This window comes from Oncorhynchus clarkii, chromosome 29 (genome assembly GCF_045791955.1).
Source record: "Oncorhynchus clarkii lewisi isolate Uvic-CL-2024 chromosome 29, UVic_Ocla_1.0, whole genome shotgun sequence".
Classification (NCBI taxonomy): domain Eukaryota; kingdom Metazoa; phylum Chordata; class Actinopteri; order Salmoniformes; family Salmonidae; genus Oncorhynchus; species Oncorhynchus clarkii.
In genome coordinates, this window is record NC_092175.1 from 18,323,985 (window position 1) to 18,341,757 (window position 17,773).

The 17,773-nt window shown below is 44.7% G+C and overlaps 1 protein-coding gene across 3 annotated transcripts; it reads right to left on the minus strand.

Annotated features, from left to right (window-relative positions):
• Window positions 1-2,788: 2,788 nt before the first annotated feature.
• On the minus strand, window positions 2,789-16,362 carry LOC139388624 (mediator of RNA polymerase II transcription subunit 15-like). Of its 3 annotated transcripts, none has more exons than XM_071135394.1 (18): window positions 16,232-16,362; window positions 15,641-15,728; window positions 14,047-14,098; window positions 13,906-13,932; window positions 13,627-13,782; window positions 12,911-13,206; window positions 11,524-11,850; window positions 11,202-11,306; window positions 9,552-9,662; window positions 8,827-8,951; window positions 8,560-8,690; window positions 8,145-8,279; window positions 7,995-8,058; window positions 7,830-7,896; window positions 7,492-7,652; window positions 7,092-7,258; window positions 4,941-5,039; window positions 2,789-3,230 (listed from the first exon to the last, which is right to left on the minus strand). In XM_071135394.1, the coding sequence occupies exons 1-18, from the start codon at window positions 16,306-16,308 to the stop codon at window positions 3,094-3,096; spliced, it is 2,325 nt and encodes a 774-aa protein (XP_070991495.1). In that variant the 5' UTR covers window positions 16,309-16,362; the 3' UTR covers window positions 2,789-3,093. The 3 variants fall into 3 exon arrangements, with proteins under 3 accessions (XP_070991495.1, XP_070991496.1, XP_070991497.1); XM_071135395.1 differs by having other exon boundaries at window positions 8,560-8,687; window positions 16,232-16,346; XM_071135396.1 differs by having other exon boundaries at window positions 2,790-3,230; window positions 12,911-13,203; window positions 16,232-16,346.
• Window positions 16,363-17,773: the final 1,411 nt, after the last annotated feature.

Below are 17,773 nucleotides of genomic sequence, written 5' to 3' on the forward strand. Positions count from 1 at the left end.
AACGTTTGTGGTAAGGGGTTCTGCGCGATTATTGATGTGGGACTTGCTAGCTAGCCAGGTTAAACGGTCGTCAAGTTAATGTATCTTATTCAAATGTGATTTTTAAACGTAAGCTTAACCACACCGCTAACCGTATGCCTAACCTTAAATTAAGGCAAGTCTGTCCGAAATCTACCCCACTGGTCCCATGTTATATGCTTTGACAAGCCTTTACTTTCCACAACCACTTCATGTCCCAGTCTACGAACCAAGTTAAGTCTCATCTCACCGCAATATGGATACCTGCGTTGCATCCAGTGTTGCCAATTTAGCAACTTTGTCGCTATATTTCGTGAGTATTCAGACCCCTCTAGCAAAAAAATTCAAAAAAGCAACTATTGACAAATCTAGCGACTTTTTCTGGTGTTGTTGGAGACTGACGTGAAAGCACCTATCGTTCTTACTCTTCTCAACGAGCAGCGGGTGCTGCCGTGGGACTCACCCCCATCCCAAAGCACTCCCAGGCTGCCCAGTCCTCGCACAGCAGTCAGAGCAGGAGATGTTCACCTCTCTGTGTCCAGACTGCAAATGAATCGCTGCTGCTGGCTGATCCCGCCCTGGTTTACGTATTTTTTTTTTAACCTGAATTAGGGCCAGACTAGTTACCATAATTTTCTCACATTGCCATTGACAGTTTTTTCTATTGTCTCTTGTTGGTCCATTTAGATTGTTAATGTAGATTCTACTGTAAAACAATTATGGTTAAAAATGTTTGTTTTACTGTGACTTGTAGGCTCCTAATCAAACCAAATTCTGGAAACTAAACAAAAAAACGAAGTAACTCTGCCAGAGTGTTAATTTTGGGTCACTTTTGCCGGTCCCAAGGAATTGTGACATATAAAAAAAACAAATCGATAGAAGAAAGTTCATTTGTAGTTCTAAACATATTTGGGGTGTTTTTTTACTCGCTTTTTGTCTCCCACGACATTATTCCCCTCCTACAGCGTCCATCACAATTACGTTCACATGGCCAATTATGCAAATTCTGCGATGACGTCATTTAGCGACTTGTAGCTACTTTCCTGACTGAGGAATTGGCAACACTGGTGCATTGCTTCAGATGAATATTCAGTTGTTGCAACTACAGGACAATGACACGTCAGAACCTATGTTTGAACTGCTTCCTCCATGTCCCTGCACCTTTTTTGGGAACCAGGCAAGGGTGACCCTCCCAGCCCTCAAATAGCCTGAACTCCAGAATCGCAGGGAGATACAGAAGGAGGCTGGACAATAGAACGAGTCAAAATTCACCCAAGGCTGAAAACGACTTTAGAACGTTGGCTAAACTGGAACACTAGCGCGTGCCCATAGCAAATGAATGGAATCGAATGTTCGCAGAGCCTGTTTTGACTGGAGTGAAGCTTGTATCCCTTTTTATTTTACCACTACAATCTTTTCTTAGGACAAAACTGAAAAATAACATCTCGTGTAGAAAGTAAACATCCGCACCTCAATGGTGCCAAGTGTGCTTATGTCTGCATAACGAGGAAGTAGGGGGGAAAATGGCAACTTCTATTTCTGGTCTAGCGTTTGATGACGAGATACACTGCCCAGCCTTACTTAATTAGAAAGAGATTCTCATGATTAAAATGGTGTCCAATTAAAAAAATCTAAAATATGCACATTGTGAGATATTTGGCAAAAATAGACAGACATACCTATATTTCCCTATAGTAAACAATGGGACAACCTCAGAGTAACATTTTGTTGTTTACATTTTAACTATAAACAACGTGAGCAGGTAGGTCTCCATTGCCAACTATAGCGAAGCTGCCATTGTGACATAGTACAACAAAATGGGATTAGAACGTTCAGAAGGGAAGTTGGTGCCACAGTGTTCAATTGAACTAATAGGAGCTGGCAGGGTGAAAAATGCCCCAAAATAAGGCCTGTTTTTTCGTGATTACTTCAAAACTAAGGCTGGGATATATGGTAATATTATGAAACTGGGCTCCACCACGGATGCAATGAACTACTTTTTATTATATAAAAGCATTGTTAAAAATGTAATGTGTCCACAGAGGATCAGGCTGAGAAACAATGCATTGAGGGACTAGCAGTACAGCAGGCCCAGCCCACACTAACAAAAGTACAGACTCCTACCATGGCCACTGAAGGACTTCCAGTAAATTACCACTGACTGAATGCTAACTTATAAAGTTTAAGTTCAATGTACATACATTTATATTTCTCCCTATTAAACGTATTTTGGTGTGGCGTTGTTGGTCAAGTTAGTTGCATTTTGTCTTATTGATGTACAGGTAACTGCCAAAACAAACACCATCAGTGTCTTAAAGTAGGGTGTTAGGCCACAACGTGCCTTGGCATAGATTCTACAAGTGTCTGGAACTCTATTGGAGGGATGCAACACCGTTCTTACAAGACATTTCATAATTTGGTGTTTTGTTGATGGAAAACACCACCTCAGGTGCTGCTCCAGAATCTCCCATAAGTGTTCAACTGTGTTAACATCTGGTGACAGACACCATTTAAACCCCCTGTAATCCTTTGAGACACCTATTTCCAAGACACTGAGATCACTTATAGCCACAGTAGCCAAAACAATGAGCTACTGGGCATTTTATACATGACTCTAAACGTGATGGGATGTTAATTGATGAATTAACTCAGGAACCACACCATTGTGGAAGCAAGCACCTGCTTTCAATATACTTCGTATCACTCATTTACTGAAGTTTTTCCTTTATTTTGGAAGTTACCTGTATCTAGGTTCATGAAAACACAGATGAACAGAAAAGTTTTTATTCATGAGAACAAAACAAAAATCCCTTATGAGTATATACACACACACACACACACACTTCAAAGCTTTACACCGCAACGTGTTCAGTTATTGGTTATACATTTTCTCAACTCAAAATTCTTTACATAACTCATCCCAAATGGACCTCATAATACAGTTTGTATAGAACCCTCAGCAGCACACCCTAGTGATAGGGGAGAGCTGGTGCTCCAAGATGTGGTAGCCCACTCCTTCCAGTTTGCACTGTCTTAGTGATAAGTTATGCTGGACAGGTGAGGTGAGCTTCTTGTCTATGCTGCTGAAAGACAGGCTTGTCTGACACTCTGGGCCCAAGTATTGAGAAGTGCAGTCACTGAGTGCTTGTCTGGGAGCTGTAGGAGCTTGGAGGTCATATTTCTGTGAACGTTTTGTAGGAAGGGGTTAGCACCTGGAGAGTAGAGGAAGACAAAGTAAAGCATAAATCAACTCGAAAATGCATTGAAACCTGAGACGAGCTATAAATAAATATATATGTAACATTTTAAACTGTCATGGTAATGTTGAGCTACTTTCTCCATTACACCCAAAGTTAGAGTCAATTTGACTAATACAGTGCATTCGGAAAGTATTCAGACCCCTTGACTTTTTCCACATTTAGTTACATTACAGCATTTTTCTAAAAACGGATTAAATTGTTTTCCCCCTCAATCTACACACAATACCCCATAATGACAAAGCAAAAACAGGTTTGGACATTTTTTTAAATGTATACAAAATAAACTGAAATATCACATTTACATAAGTATTCAGACCTTTTACTCAGTAGTTTGTTGAAACACCTTTGGCAGCGATTTCAGCCTTGAGTCTGATGCTACAAGCTTGGCACACCTGTATTTGGGGAGTTTTTCCCATTCTCTGCAGATCCTCTCATGCTCTGTCAGGTTGGATGGGGAGCATCGCTACACAGCTATTTTCAGGTCTCTTCCCCAGAGATGTTAGAACGGGTTCTGGCTGGGCCACTCAAGGACATTCAGAGACTTGTACCGAAGCCACTCCTGCGTTTTCTTGGTTGTGTGCTCGGGTCGTTGTCCTGTTGGAAGGAGAACCTTCGCCCCAGTCTGAGGATTTAATCGCTCTGGAGCAGCTTTTCATCAAGGATCTCTGTACTTTGCTCCGTTCATCTTTCCCTCAATCCTGACTAGTCTCCTAGTCTCTGCCGCTGAAAAAAAATCCCCACAGCATGATGCTGCCACCCCCATGCTTCACTGCAGGGATGGTGCCAGGTTTCCTCCAGACGTGACACCTGGCATTCAGGCCAGAGTTCAATCTTGGTCTCATCAGACCAGAGAATCTTGTTTCATATGGTCAGAGTCCTTTAGGTGCCTTTTGGCAAACTCAAAGTGGGCTGTCATGTGCCTTTTACTGAGGACTGGCTTCCGTCTAGCCAGTAAGCATAAAAGCCTGATTGGTGGAGTGCTGCAGAGATGGTTGTCCCATCTCCACAGAGGAACTCTGGAGCTCTGTCAGAGTGACCACTGGGTTCTTGGTCACCTCCCTGACCAAGGCACTTCTCCCCCGATTGGTCAGTTTAGCCGAGGGCCAGCTCTAGGAAGTGTCTTGGTGGTTCCAAACTTCTTCCATTTAAGAATGATGGAGGCCACTGTGTTCTTGGGGACCTTCAATGTTGCAGAAATGTTTGGTATCCTTCCTCAGATGTGCCTTGACACAATCTTGTCTAGGAGCTCTACGGACAATTCCTTCAACCTCATGGCTTGGTTTTTGCTCTGACATGCACTGTCAACTGTGGGACCTTATATAGACGTGTGTGTCTTTCCAAATCACGTCCAATCAATTGAATTTACCACAGGTGAACTCCAATCAAGTTGTAGAAACATCTCAAAGATGATCAATGGAAACAGGATGAGCTCAATTTCGAGTCTCATTGAAAATGGTCTGAATACTTATGTAAAAATAAGGTATGTGTTTTATTTTTAATGTCTAAAAACCTGTTTTCACTTTGTGTGTAGATTGATGAGAATTTTTTTTTTTTTAACCATTTTAGAATAAGGCTGTAACATAACAAAATGTGGAAAAAGTTAAGGGGTCTGAATACTTTCCGAATGCAATGTATGGGTACAGAGAAGCCAGTGTGTCTTACCATACACTTGCCCGTCGTCTGCCCACTGAGGGCTCTGGTCTGGGTAGTCTGCTGGGATGCTGAGCTGGAGAGGAGGCACACTTGGCAGGTTCTTATCATCTGGAAGAGAGAGGCAAGGAATAACGTCAGGCATCAATTTATTTTATATTTGAGAGAGAATAGTGATATTTCCCCCGGTCTTCATCTCTCAATGCCCTACACTAGCGGTTGGCCCATAAGTGATTGACTCAGCCATGCCTTCTTGCCCATCCAACATTTCCTCATCTCCCAGCCCTTCTAATGCGACTAGCCCCGATACTCCTCCCACTTTCCCCCCTGCTCCGCTACAAAGTTTCTCCCTGCAGGCGCTCACTGAGTCTGAGGTGCTAAAGGAGATCCTTAAACTTGACCCCAAAAAACCCATCTGGGTCAGGTGGTTTAGATCCTTCTTTAAGGTTCCAGCCCCTATCATCGCTGAGCCTGTCTCTCCTCTCTGGGGAAGTTCCCATTGCTTGGATGGCAGCCATGGTGCATCCTTTATTTAGAAGGGGGAGATCAAGCTGATCCTGTTATAGGCCAATTTCTATTTTGCCCTGTTTATCAAAGTGTTGGAAAAATGTGTCAATCAACTGACGGGCTTTCTCGATGTCTATAGTATTCTCTCTGGTATGCAATCTGGTTTCCGTTCAGGTTATGGATGTGTCACTGCAACCTTAAATTTCCTAAATTATGTCACCATTGCCCTTGATTCTAAGCAATGTTGTGCTGCTATTTTTATATAAAGTAGACCATTCCATTCTTGTGGGCCGGCTAAGGAGTGTTGGTGTCTGAGGGGTCATTACCTGGTTTGCTAACTACCTTAAAGAGTGCAGTGTATAAAGTCAGAACATCCGCGGTCTCAGCCACCGCCCGTCACCAAGGGAGTACACCAAGGGTCAATCCTAGACTCCATTGTCTTCTCAATTTACATCAACAACATAGCTCAGGCAGTAGGAGGTGCTCTCATTCATTTATATGCAGATGATACAGTCTTCTACTCAGCTGGCCCCTCCCCGGATTTGGTGTTAAACGCTCTACAACAAAGATTTCTTAGTGTCCAACAAGCTTTCTCTACCCTTAACCTTGTTCTGAACACCTCCTAAACAAAGATCATGTGGTTCGGTAAGAATAATGCCCCCCCCAGTGTTATTACTACCTGAGGGTTTAGAGCTTAAACAAGTACTTGGGAGTATGGCTAGATGGTACACTGTCCTTCTCTCAGCACATATCAAAGCTGCAGGCTAAGGTTAAATCTAGACTTGTTTCCTCTATCATAATCACTCCTCTTTCACCTCAGCTGCCAAACTAACCCTGATTCAGATGACCATCCTACCCATGCTAGATTACGGAGACGTAATTTATATATCGACAAGTAAGGGTGCTCTCGAGCAGCCAGATGTTCTTTACCATTCGGCCATCAGATTTGCCCCCAATGCTCCTTATAGAACACATCACTGCACTCTATACTCCTCTGTAAACTGGTCATCTCTGTATACCCATCGCAAGACCCACTGGTTGATGCTTATTTATAAAACCCTCTTAGGACTCACTCCCCCCTATCTGAGATATCTACTGCAGCCCTCATCCTCCACATACAACACCCATTCTGCCAGTCACATGCTGTTAAAGGTCCCCAAAGCACACACATCCCTGGGTCGCTCCTCTTTTCAGTTCGCTGCAGCTAGCGACTGGAACGAGTTGCAACACACTCAAACTGGACAGTTCTCAATCTCTTCATTCAAAGACTCAAATCATGGACTCTGACACTTGTAGCTGCTTCGCGTAATGCATTTTTGTCTCTACCGTCTTGCCCATTGTGCTGTTGTCTGTTTCCAATCATGTTTGTACCATGTTGTCGTCATGTGTTGCTGCCATGCTGTACTGTTCTCTTAGGTCTCTATGTAGTGTTGTCTCATGTCATGTGTGTTTTGTCCTATATTTCAATTTTTAATTGCCGTCCCTACAGGAGGTATTTTGCTTTTTGGTAGGCCATCATTGTAAATAAGAATTTGTTCTTAACTGACTTGCCTAGTTTAATAAAGGTTAAATAAAATAAACAATTAGCAGAACATCCACTCCAACTAAAATCGCCCCGCGACTGAATCTAGTTGCCTACCTCAGCCCTTAACTCACCTAGTTTACAGATGAGGTGCACAGTGCCGTTGTTACTGCAGAACGAAGGGTCCAGGTTGACCAGGAACTTGGCATTAAGACGGGCCACCTCCCCCTGCAGGATGTTGGGGATGGTCTGACGGTCATCCTCCTCGTGTTTCCTCTTCCGGGCCGCGATGATGGGGCCCCTGTGGAGTGAAGAGAGAATATACATGGGTGTCAGATGATGGCCTGATCCCACAGCTTCTGTACTCTAATACACTTTCTCTATGCACTGTAGGAAATGAGGATGGTCTTGTATCAACGACAGAGTGGTAGACAGATCTAAAGCAGGGATGCTCCACAATGCCCGTCAAAAAATACTTTCCTACCCAGACCTAAAGTGTAGTGTTTCTGGACATGAAGGAGTGGGTAAACTCACATGATGGGCGGCCCGTGGATGGCTGTCATGGCTGGGGCGAAGGTACGGTACAGGGAATGGTTGAAGACAGGCGAGCGGATGTTTGCCATGACGGCATCCAAGAGGGGCTGGCACAGGTACTGCTGCTTGGTGCAGGGCACAGGTGGAGGGGGTGGCGTCGGCTAGAACAGGTTTAGGAAAAAGGCTGTTGTTAAGGAGCTAAATAAGCAAACGTTTTGTTGAATTGTTGACGATTCACATTCAATGGGTAACCTTTAGGAATTCACAACAGAAAGACATTTTGAAAACCAAGGAGCAATTAAACAGCACAAAGATTATCAACACAGTCTCATGCTTACCACAGCCATATCATTCTTCAGTTTCTCCAGTGCTATCTCACACTTCTGTAAGGTTCTGAGAGGACACCTGCAAGTCCGGGAGAGGAGATATCATTCAATAACCATTGCTGAGACAAACTTGGATGGACACTGACACACATAAGCAACACACTTGTATTATTTTACCTTGTGTTGGGGTCAGTGAGAATGTTCAGCAGGCTCTTCATCTTACTCAGGTCCTTTTTCCTATCTGTTGGGAACGCAAACTCCCTTTAGTGAGTGGGAACAGCCAAGAGTGGCAAGAAAAGTAAGAAAGAGCATGGCGTGAATGCATACCTTCATTTTTGTCTATCTTGTTGATCATCCTGCGCAGCGGCTCGATGTATTTGGAGAGCTGTTTGAGTTTCTCCATGTACTGCTGGTCCTCCTGCTGATTGGCCCCGGATGGACTCATCACTGAACTGGGGTTCCCTTCACGTCACCAGACAACCACGTTGGACAACAATTAGAATCCTCGGGTACATTCAATGTGTTTACATAGTCTTGGGGACACTGGGAAAGGCTTTATTGGTCTTCCAATATTTGGCATAGAATGTAAATAGAAAATGATACGGTTCCAGACAAATCAAAATCCTACATAGAGCCGATTTAAGGATGTAAACTATAGTAAGTAAAACAATCCTTACTATAAGGTATGATATTTAGGGGCTAAGGCCCCCACCTCTGCTCCAACGAGGAGTTGGGACAGTACCTGGGGTGTTGAGGGGTCCTGGGGAGGGGACGCTATAGTTCTGGGGGGTGCGTGTGGTGGCTGGGCTATGCGAGGGCTGGGGGGATGGGCTAGGCTGGAAGCCACCTGGCGACGGTGTGGGACCAGAACTGCTGTGAAGAAACGCAATACAGTTGACACCAGAGAAAGCCATTCTATTTCAAGACTAGACCTGAAATAAAAATGGCATATTCAAGTCAATAAAATCACCACATAAAGGGAGAGAGTGGGCTTGTCATCTTTGCTCACCTGACTGAGTTGGGCTGGGAGGACGGGGGCTGTGGGGATGGCTGTGGCTGGGGAGGGGGGGGCATGGACTGGGGGGTCTGCACCTGTACCGGCGAGGGCGATGACATCATCTGGTGCTGCTGAACCTATGGAGGGAGTGAAAATAAAAATTGGGGGCTCACACCAGACGAACCAATCACTGGAGACCCCAGCACATCTTTAGCTGGTTGGATGCTGCATCACGTTACCATCCATCCTAGATAGCAGGGGGAAAAGATCCTTCAGCCATTACACCGACCAGGGCCTGAGTGCCTACTGAGGAAGATAGGAAGAAAATAGTTGTCTTACTGGTACTTACCATACACAATGAATACTGGCCAGACGCCCTTACACTGAGCAAAATAAACAACAGCATTCCCAATCACATCTATAGGCCTGCCCTTAATGGATTCCAAATGGGAACCTGCTTGTAAAAGGCACAGCTCTCTTTCCATGAATCCACATACATATCTATACTGAGCATGAGAACAGATGTTTACTATCCGATCTAATTCCACTGGTCTGTATAAGAAGCAGAAGTGGAGGTTTGGGTAGAGTGGGGATGAGATTTGAGGGCTGCACTGAGGGATGAGGGTTGGCATAAGGAAGCACACCAGAGGGACACGGTTTTAGGAGAGGTGGTGGTCACCATGTGGGTCAGGTCAGAGTAGGAAGACTACCTGGTCACTCTACCCTTGCGTAAATACCTGTGGCATTTGCTGTCCTCCCATGGCAGCAGAGTTTGGAGGTATGGCGGGGTTCGGGGCAGCGCGGGGCAACCGGGGTGGAATTTGCATCCCAAGGCGGGGCATCATCATCTTGGAGGACAGAGGGGACAACATACATGTCACAAGCAAAACAAGAAATGCAATGCATTAGCGGAGATGATGCACATGCACGCACAAAAAACAACACATTCGGACACATGCAAGCACACTCCCAGGAGCAAAATCTGTAAAATACATTACACAAGCAGACATGCACAAACACATGGACGCACACTCATTGACACACAGATAGAGCCACAATTACAGTCATATCTTAAACCCTGGTGAGAGAGAGACAGCCAGGCAGCGTTGCCAAGCATGTGACCCTGTCTCCGGAGTCAGAACAAGCAGTTGCCATGACAACAGTGATGAGGCCAGCCGTAGCCAGTGGGGACATGCGCCCTCTCCTCTTTAGGCCAAACCACGCAGTGTGTATGACAGTTATTTAAATGGCTTAGCTAAGTGCAGTAGGTCAACATTGCCAACTGACTAGAAATAACATAGATCTCAATTTTTGGTTACTAAATTATTCAACATTAATTTATTAAACATTCTAGTCTGGAAACTATTTCAATGGTTTCATCAAACAACGGTTGCGTAGATAGGCATTGCATTTTGAATGGTGGAACCTCACTGGTACCCCCAGTAGGAGGTTTGGCAGGGATTTCCCAAACAGTATCTATTGGTCAATTGGATGAGAGAATGGGGGCCCTTCAATGGATGATGATGCCATGTATTTGCATCTACAGTAACAGTAGCGCTGGTAGATGTAGCAGCCGAGTTAAAGAATATTGTTGGTTTGCAGGGCAGAGTAGGCATGCAGTTGCAGCATTCACTGCATGAACAACACACATGCATGGAGGGGGAACAAGACATTCTAACGTTGCTGTGAGGTACAATAAAGAGACATCCTCTGGGAGATCAACTTTATTTTCTCTCAGCAGCCCACCCGTGGGTTTCATTCTGAGAAATGCAGTAGCACACTTCCAGGGATTTTCAATAGGGAGAAGTAGCGGGGGGAGAAGAGGTCAAGGTGAGTTGTAGTTTGGTAGAGAAGAAAGGGATGGGGGAAGTGGCTTGTGGAAGTGAATCCTAGCTCCATCCCTATTTTGCTTGGAAGCGATAGAGACAGGAGTACCAAGCCTATCAAGGAATTCTCAGAAAGCATCATATTCAAATGACAACAAACTAAATTGATTTCCTGGGTTATGTAGGAGACTCATCATTCAGTTCAAACCAAAGAACCCCTTAGCCTGAGACATCAAGCAGCAACAGTGCAATTATTAGAATAGATGCTAACTTAAGTCTCTGTAGGTAACATTGAGCTATAAAACAAGCATTACTGCCTCCTGGCTATGGCAGTAGCTTAAGTATGGCAACGGGCAACACAGAGAAATATCCTGTGTCTTCCTCAAGTCATTTAACACCAACAGAAGAGCTTGCGACCCAAAATTAAATCAACTGCTGAAATTTCAAAAGGGGTGAATCTGAAAGCGTGCACTCACTCCAGGCCAAGCTCAGTGACAAGTGGCAGTCCCCAGTCAGTCAATGAGTCCCACTACACATCAGCTTGCAGTGCTGTGTTCTTACCTGTCCAGGTACTGCTGCAGCTAGCTGGGCCTGGGCTGCCGCCTGTTGGGCTTGCTGTGCTGCCTGCTGGGCCTGCTGGACTTGCTGCTGCTGTATCGCTCTAGCCTGGCCACACAAACAGAACACAGCACATACACAAACACACACGCATAGGGAAGCAAGCAGAGGGGTGTGTAAAAAAAAAAAAAGATACTGGAATGGGTGTGTTATCCCAGATACTCGAGATTACGAATTTAGAGTGGACAATAAAAGGTCACCACTATTCTACAGAGGGTGAACTAAACATAGTTAATATTTTTCCATAACACCACCTCTGCTTTACCTGCAATGCTTGGATCTTGAGCTGTTGCTGCTGCTGACTGAGCGAGCTGATGGGCACGTGCTGTGTGGAGGTCATCTGTCCAGCGAGAGACTGGGGCACCATGCCCTGCTGCTGCTGGGAGTGGGGGGGTAGTTGGGCCGCCTGGGGCTGAGACTGGGTCTGAACCTGCTGCTGCTGCTGGACCATGTGCTGAATGGACTGCGCCTGGGCTTGTGCTTGGGCCTGGGCTTGGGCCTGGGCTTGAGCTTGTGCCTGGGCCTGGGCATGCTGCTGTTGGAGTTGTAACTGAACTATCTGCTGTTGTTGCTGGAGCCTTGATGGGTGCATCTGAAGAGAGATGGGGAAGGCATGTAAATACTTAAATATAGATTATTTGAAGCCCCAAAATATGCAAATGTTATCCTTATATTTATTTACCAAAAGATCAACCAATTGAACTGCATTCTGTATGTCTCTGTTAGCTTTTGATGTACATCTAGGCATGCCATCATGGTGGGGATTGGAGCTTATATAGGGACACAAACTGGTGAGGGGCCAAAGGTGAAAAGAATGGTCACAATACCAACATTTTACTAACGATGTGATACCAGGTCAAGTATCACGATACCAAGTAGTATCATGATACCACAGGGTTTGCCCCTTGATCACTTATTATCCATCCAAAAATGTGAGGCGCGCAAGTAGTTTAAAATTGCCAGCGACATGGTTTATAAAATTATATAAAATGTGTACCAATTAGAGGTAGAAAGGGGGAGATGGTAGCTCCGGTAAGGAGTGGTTTGGGCTAGAAACTTATGGCAAACCTGACTGTCAATGTGCTCCGTTTTTCCTCTATGGCACTAAGAGGTTGGGTGACAGCGAAGCCAACTGCCCTTATTGTTCTTACAGACGAAATGAAAAGAGGCGTATCCACTTCGCTTGCGCAGAGAGCCGCTCCAATAACGTCTGCACACCCCAGCTCGCCATCACGGCAAAATAACATTTAAAAACTGATGGGAGAAGCACAGAAAGGATGGACAGAGAAGCAGCTGAGTAGGCTAATGGCTGGTTAGGGGATGTGGCTGGCTGCTCACAGCTGTCACGTGATATTGGATGAAGCACTCATTCTGACATGACAAATCTGACATCACACTCTGATATTCTATTTGTAGGCCATGTAGGGATACATTCTGTGCTCAGTCATTCATTTTGAGAGAGAGAGAGAAGGTAGTGATCACAGGGAGAAGATCTGTTCGAGGCTCTTTCGTATAGCACTATGGGTGATACACTACGCCTGCACACTTTTTGTCCGTATTTTACAGCTCTACACAACTCACGTAGATGACCTATTTTGAGATCCAAGTGGCGAACATCGTCAAAAATGGACAAGTTTGCATCCCTGTTATACCTGGTTCTGTTGTTGCTGGTTTTGGGCCTGCTGCTGCTGCTGGTTTTGGTGCTGCTGTTGGAGCTGTTGGTTCTGATGGTGTTGCTGCTGTAACTGTTGCAGCTTCAGCTGCTGCTGGACCTGAAACTGCTGCTGCTGTATGGCTGTCTGTTGTTGCATAGCTGTCTGCTGCTGCTGCATGGCCGTCTGTTGCTGTTGTTGCATGGCTGTCTGTTGCTGCTGTGCCTGGAACTGCTGGAACTGAATGGACTGCTGCTGGGCAATCTGCTGCATCTGCATCTGCCCTGGACCTCCTACTACAGGGAGGATGAGGACAAAACAGACACACATCCTCCAGCTGAGAACTTGGGGAAAGCCCTGGAGGAAAAGCACTACACCTGAGCGTTACTGAGGAAACAGAAATATGAGTGTAGAGCAGTGCCTGTGAGCCGAGTTGAGCGGTCGGAAATCCAGCTCACTGCACACAGAGCGCTCCACGTCCATTTCCCCAGCTGCAGTCAAATTCTGCTCCTCGCTCTGCTCCCACTCATCTCTGCTCACATGCTCTGAGCCTCATGGAGGACACAGGAATATGAGTTTGGAGGTCCCTGATCGAAAATCAAAATGTCATGACCAGTAGGCTACTGATCCAATTGTTTCTGTGGGCTAACAGACAGCAGCATTCAAATAAACATGAATAACGTGAGAACGTTAAATAGCTTCAGAAATACACTCACTCGCTTGAGGATTTCCAGCCACACCTGCCATTGCATGCTGACCCATTTGCATCTGCCCCATGGTCCCCATGCCACCCATGGGTGCACCAGGTGGCCTAGGCCCCATGGCGATGCCCCCTGGAACCCCTGTGAGATTTGTCAGGGCATTCATGGGATCTGGAAGAGGGGTGACAGTATATACATTTTACACATGGGTAGCGGCATGAGTAGCTACATAGATATTCTTCTGAATGTCTTTCAGTAAGGGAAAACATATTTAGCAAAATCACAACAACTCACCCAGACCTCCTCCTTGTGCCTTTTTATCTGCAAAACAAAAAATATACCATTACGTAACTCAACTTTACAGAATAGTTGTCTCAAAATATGAACAAGAGTTAGACCTACATTGCAGATAGGAAAAGTATGTGGGGTACTTACGAATGTCTCTGAAGTGAATGATCAACCTTGCTACCAGGGACAAGTATTCTTCCTGTTCAGAATTAAACAATAACACCATTATTATACTGAACAAAAATATAAATGCACCATGTAAAGAGTTGGTTCCATGATTCAACTAATAGATCACAGAAATGTTCCATTTGTGCACACATTTGTTTACATCCCTGTTAGTGAGCATTTCTCCTTTGCCAAGATAATCCACCCACCTGCCAGGTATGGCATATCACAAAGCTGATTAAAAAGCATGATCATTACACAGGTGCACCTTGTGCTGGTGCCAATAAAAGAGTACTAAAATGTGCAGTTTTTTCAACAACACAATGCCAGAGATGTCTCAAGTTGAGGGAGCATGCAATTAGCATGCTGACTGCAGGGATGTCCACCAGAGCTGTTGCCAGTGAATGTAACGTTAATGTCTCTACCATAAGCCACCTTCAACATTGTTTTAGAGAATTTGGCTATACATCCAACCGACATTACAACCGCAGACCACGCCAGCCCAGGACCTCAACATCCAGCTTCTTTTCCTGCGGGATCGTCTGAGACTTGCAACCCGGACAGCCGATGAAACAGCGGGCTTGCACAACCCGAAGAATTTCGGCCCAAACTGTCAGAAACGTCCTCAGGGAAGCTCATCTGCGTGCTTGTCGTCCTCACCAGGGGCTTGAACCGACTGCAGTTCGGCGTCGTAACCGGTTTCAGTGGGCCAATGCTCACCTTCAATGGTCACTGGCACACTGGAGAAGTGTGCTCTTCAACTGTACCGGGGCAGATGGCAGACAGTTTAGTGTGTATGGCGTTGTGTGGGCGAGCGGTTTGCTGGTGTCAATGTTGTAAACAGAGTGCCCCATGGTGGAGGTGAAGTTATGGTATGGGCAGGCATGAACGAAGGACAACGAACAGAATTGCATTTTATCAATGGCAATTTGAATGCACAGAGATACCGTAACAGGATCATGCCATTCATCCGCCGCCATCACCTCATGTTTCAGAATGATAATGCACGGCCCCATGTCGCAAGGATCTCCACACAATTCCTGGATGCTGAAAATGTCCCAGATCTTCATGGCTTGCATACTCATCAGACATGCTGGTGGTCTGGATCAACATGTACAACAGTGTGTTCCAGTTCCCACCAATGTCCAGCAACCTCGCACAGCCATTGAAGAGAAGTGGGACAACATTCCACAGGCCACAATCAACAGCTTGATCAATTCTATGCAAAGGAGATGTGTCACGCTACATGAGGCAAATGGTTGTCGCACCAGATACTGACTGGTTTTCTGATCCACGCCCCTACTTTTTCTGGGAATAACAGATGTATATCAGTCATGTGACATCCATAGATTAGGGCCTAATGGATTCCTTTCAATTGACTGATTTCCTTATATGAACTGTGACTCAGTAAAATCTTTGAAATTGTTGCATGTTGCGTTTATATTTTGGTTCAGTGTAGATGAGATGGTCATTCTTCACCAATAATTCCAGTTAATTATATAGAATGTTACTGAGTGTTGTCTGGTGATCCATGATGAGGTTACTAGGTGTGTGTAAATTAAAAACGTTCACTCACTCTAGATTTGGCTTTGACATAAACATGATTCTCCATATCATTGCTGGACTTCGTGTGTGCAGTCCCAGCCTTTCTCATCGCCTCTTCACTGAAAAAGAGATTAAGATCAAACGAATGTTGGAAGATTATATATTTTTGCCTGCTGTATTTTGCTAACACACATTCCAGTGATATTATATTCATGGATGATTAACTGCAATTTACTCTAAATGAGGCCAAGAAGAAATGTCACCGGGTCTGTGATGACTATACCTCGCATCTAGCTAGCTAGCCAGCTAACATTAGCTAGCTAGTTACATAGGAAGCGAAGTAACAATAGCAAAGGCTAGTTTGGCTAACCTTTAGCTGAACGCCAATTAGTTCGTCTCAAAACTTCTCAAACTGCAGGCATTTTTTTATGGTCAAATTAGAACACATGCAGCTAACTGCATCAACCCAGATGATGCATTGCTTACGGCCTCATATCAAGCATGTTCAGTAGCGAAGCTAACATAGATGGCTAACTGGTGTGCTAGCCACTGTCGTGATAATAGCGGAGTAAATAATATATCGCAACGTTTACAAAGTTTTAATAAAACTAAATTGTCTCACATTTGTGCAACAACTTTCTGTCGGAATGCAGGGCTTCTCCAATCGCTTTCTGGTCCTGGGACCTCCATTGCAGACATCGTTTTCAGACAAGCCGCAAACGTAGGCTTTGAATGAATGCAGCACCAAAAAGCGTAAATAGAAAACATAAACGTACTTCCGGTTTAAATTCTCCATCCATTCAAGAGCTGCTACATCTGCAACAATGTAGCTGTAGTTTTCAAAGACATCTCTGATTAGAAAGATTTTAGTAGTGCTTAATGTGATAAACTAATCTCTGATTGGAAACGAATACTTTCAATGGGGGTGGACTTTTAGGAGTAGGACTCTGAATTTTGGCAACATGAAGTGAGGCATCTGCATGGGGCTGTTAATCTGAACTGCTAGGATGTACAGTGTACATGTACGAGAGTACATAAACAAGAGTACACAAACCTAACAGACAGGGGAATTACATATCAAGATTCATTTTCAATTTGTTAAATACTTTTATGGTGTGTATTGCTTTTTTGTTTTTACATTTACTGATAATTTCTAAGTAATATTTAAATGATATCTTAAATAATGTGAAGAGGGGTTTGTTCTCTGCCCACTTCGTTTTATGGATAAAGAATCTTCCATGAATGATAAACAAATTAACAATGAAAGTTAAATCAGGGTCCATATCATTTGGATCGAAACAAAACAGAATATCAGAGTCCCTCAGATTAACATAGTCGTTTATTTTAAAATAAATGACTAACTCACTCCAAAATCTTCTGACATAAGAACAGTCCCCCAAAAAATGGTCAAGAGTCTCTGGGTCACAACCACAAAACTAAATGCATGCTTTTCAACCGATCGCTGCCTGCACCTGCCCGCCTGTCCAACATCACTACTCTGGACAGTTCTGACTTAGAATATGTGGACAACTACAAATACCTAGGTGTCTGGTTAGAGTGTAAACTCTCCTTCCAGACTCACATCAAACATCTCCAATCCAAAGTTAAATCTAGAATTGGCTTCCTATTTCGCAACAAAGCATCCTTCCCTCATGCTGCCAAACATACCCTTGTAAAACTGACCATCCTACCGATCCTCGACTTCGGCGATGTCATTTACAAAATAGCCTCCAATACCCTACTCAATAAATTGGATGCAGTCTATCACAGATCCATCCGTTTTGTTACCAAAGCCCTATATACTACCCACCACTGCAACCTGTACGCTCTCGTTGGCTGGCCCTCGCTTCATACTCGTCGCCAAACCCACTGGCTTCAGGTCATCCCTTATCTCAGCTCGCTGGTCACCGTAGCAGCACCCACTTGTAGCACGCGCTCCAGCAGGTATATCTCTGGTCACCCCCAAAACCAATTCTTCCTTTGGCCGCCTCTCCTTACAGTTCTCTGCTGCCAATGACTGGAACGAACTACAAAAATCTCTGAAACTGGAAAAACGTATCTCCCTCACTAGCTTTAAGCACCAGCTGTCAGAGCAGCTCACATATTACTGCACCTGTACATAGCCCATCTATAATTTATCCCAAACAGCTACCTCTTCCCCTAC

Bases quoted from the DNA above. Each gene is read 5' to 3' on its own strand.
- LOC139388624 (XM_071135394.1), bottom strand. From the start codon at position 16,308: ATGTCTGCAATGGAGGTCCCAGGACCAGAAAGCGATTGGAGAAGCCCT. The intron at 13,783-13,905 runs GTGAGTTGTTGT...CCCCTCTTCCAG, and splicing joins GGCACAAGGAGGAGGTCTGG to ATCCCATGAATGCCCTGACA. The intron at 7,259-7,491 runs GTGAGTTTACCC...TTCACTCCACAG, and splicing joins ATCCACGGGCCGCCCATCAT to GGGCCCCATCATCGCGGCCC.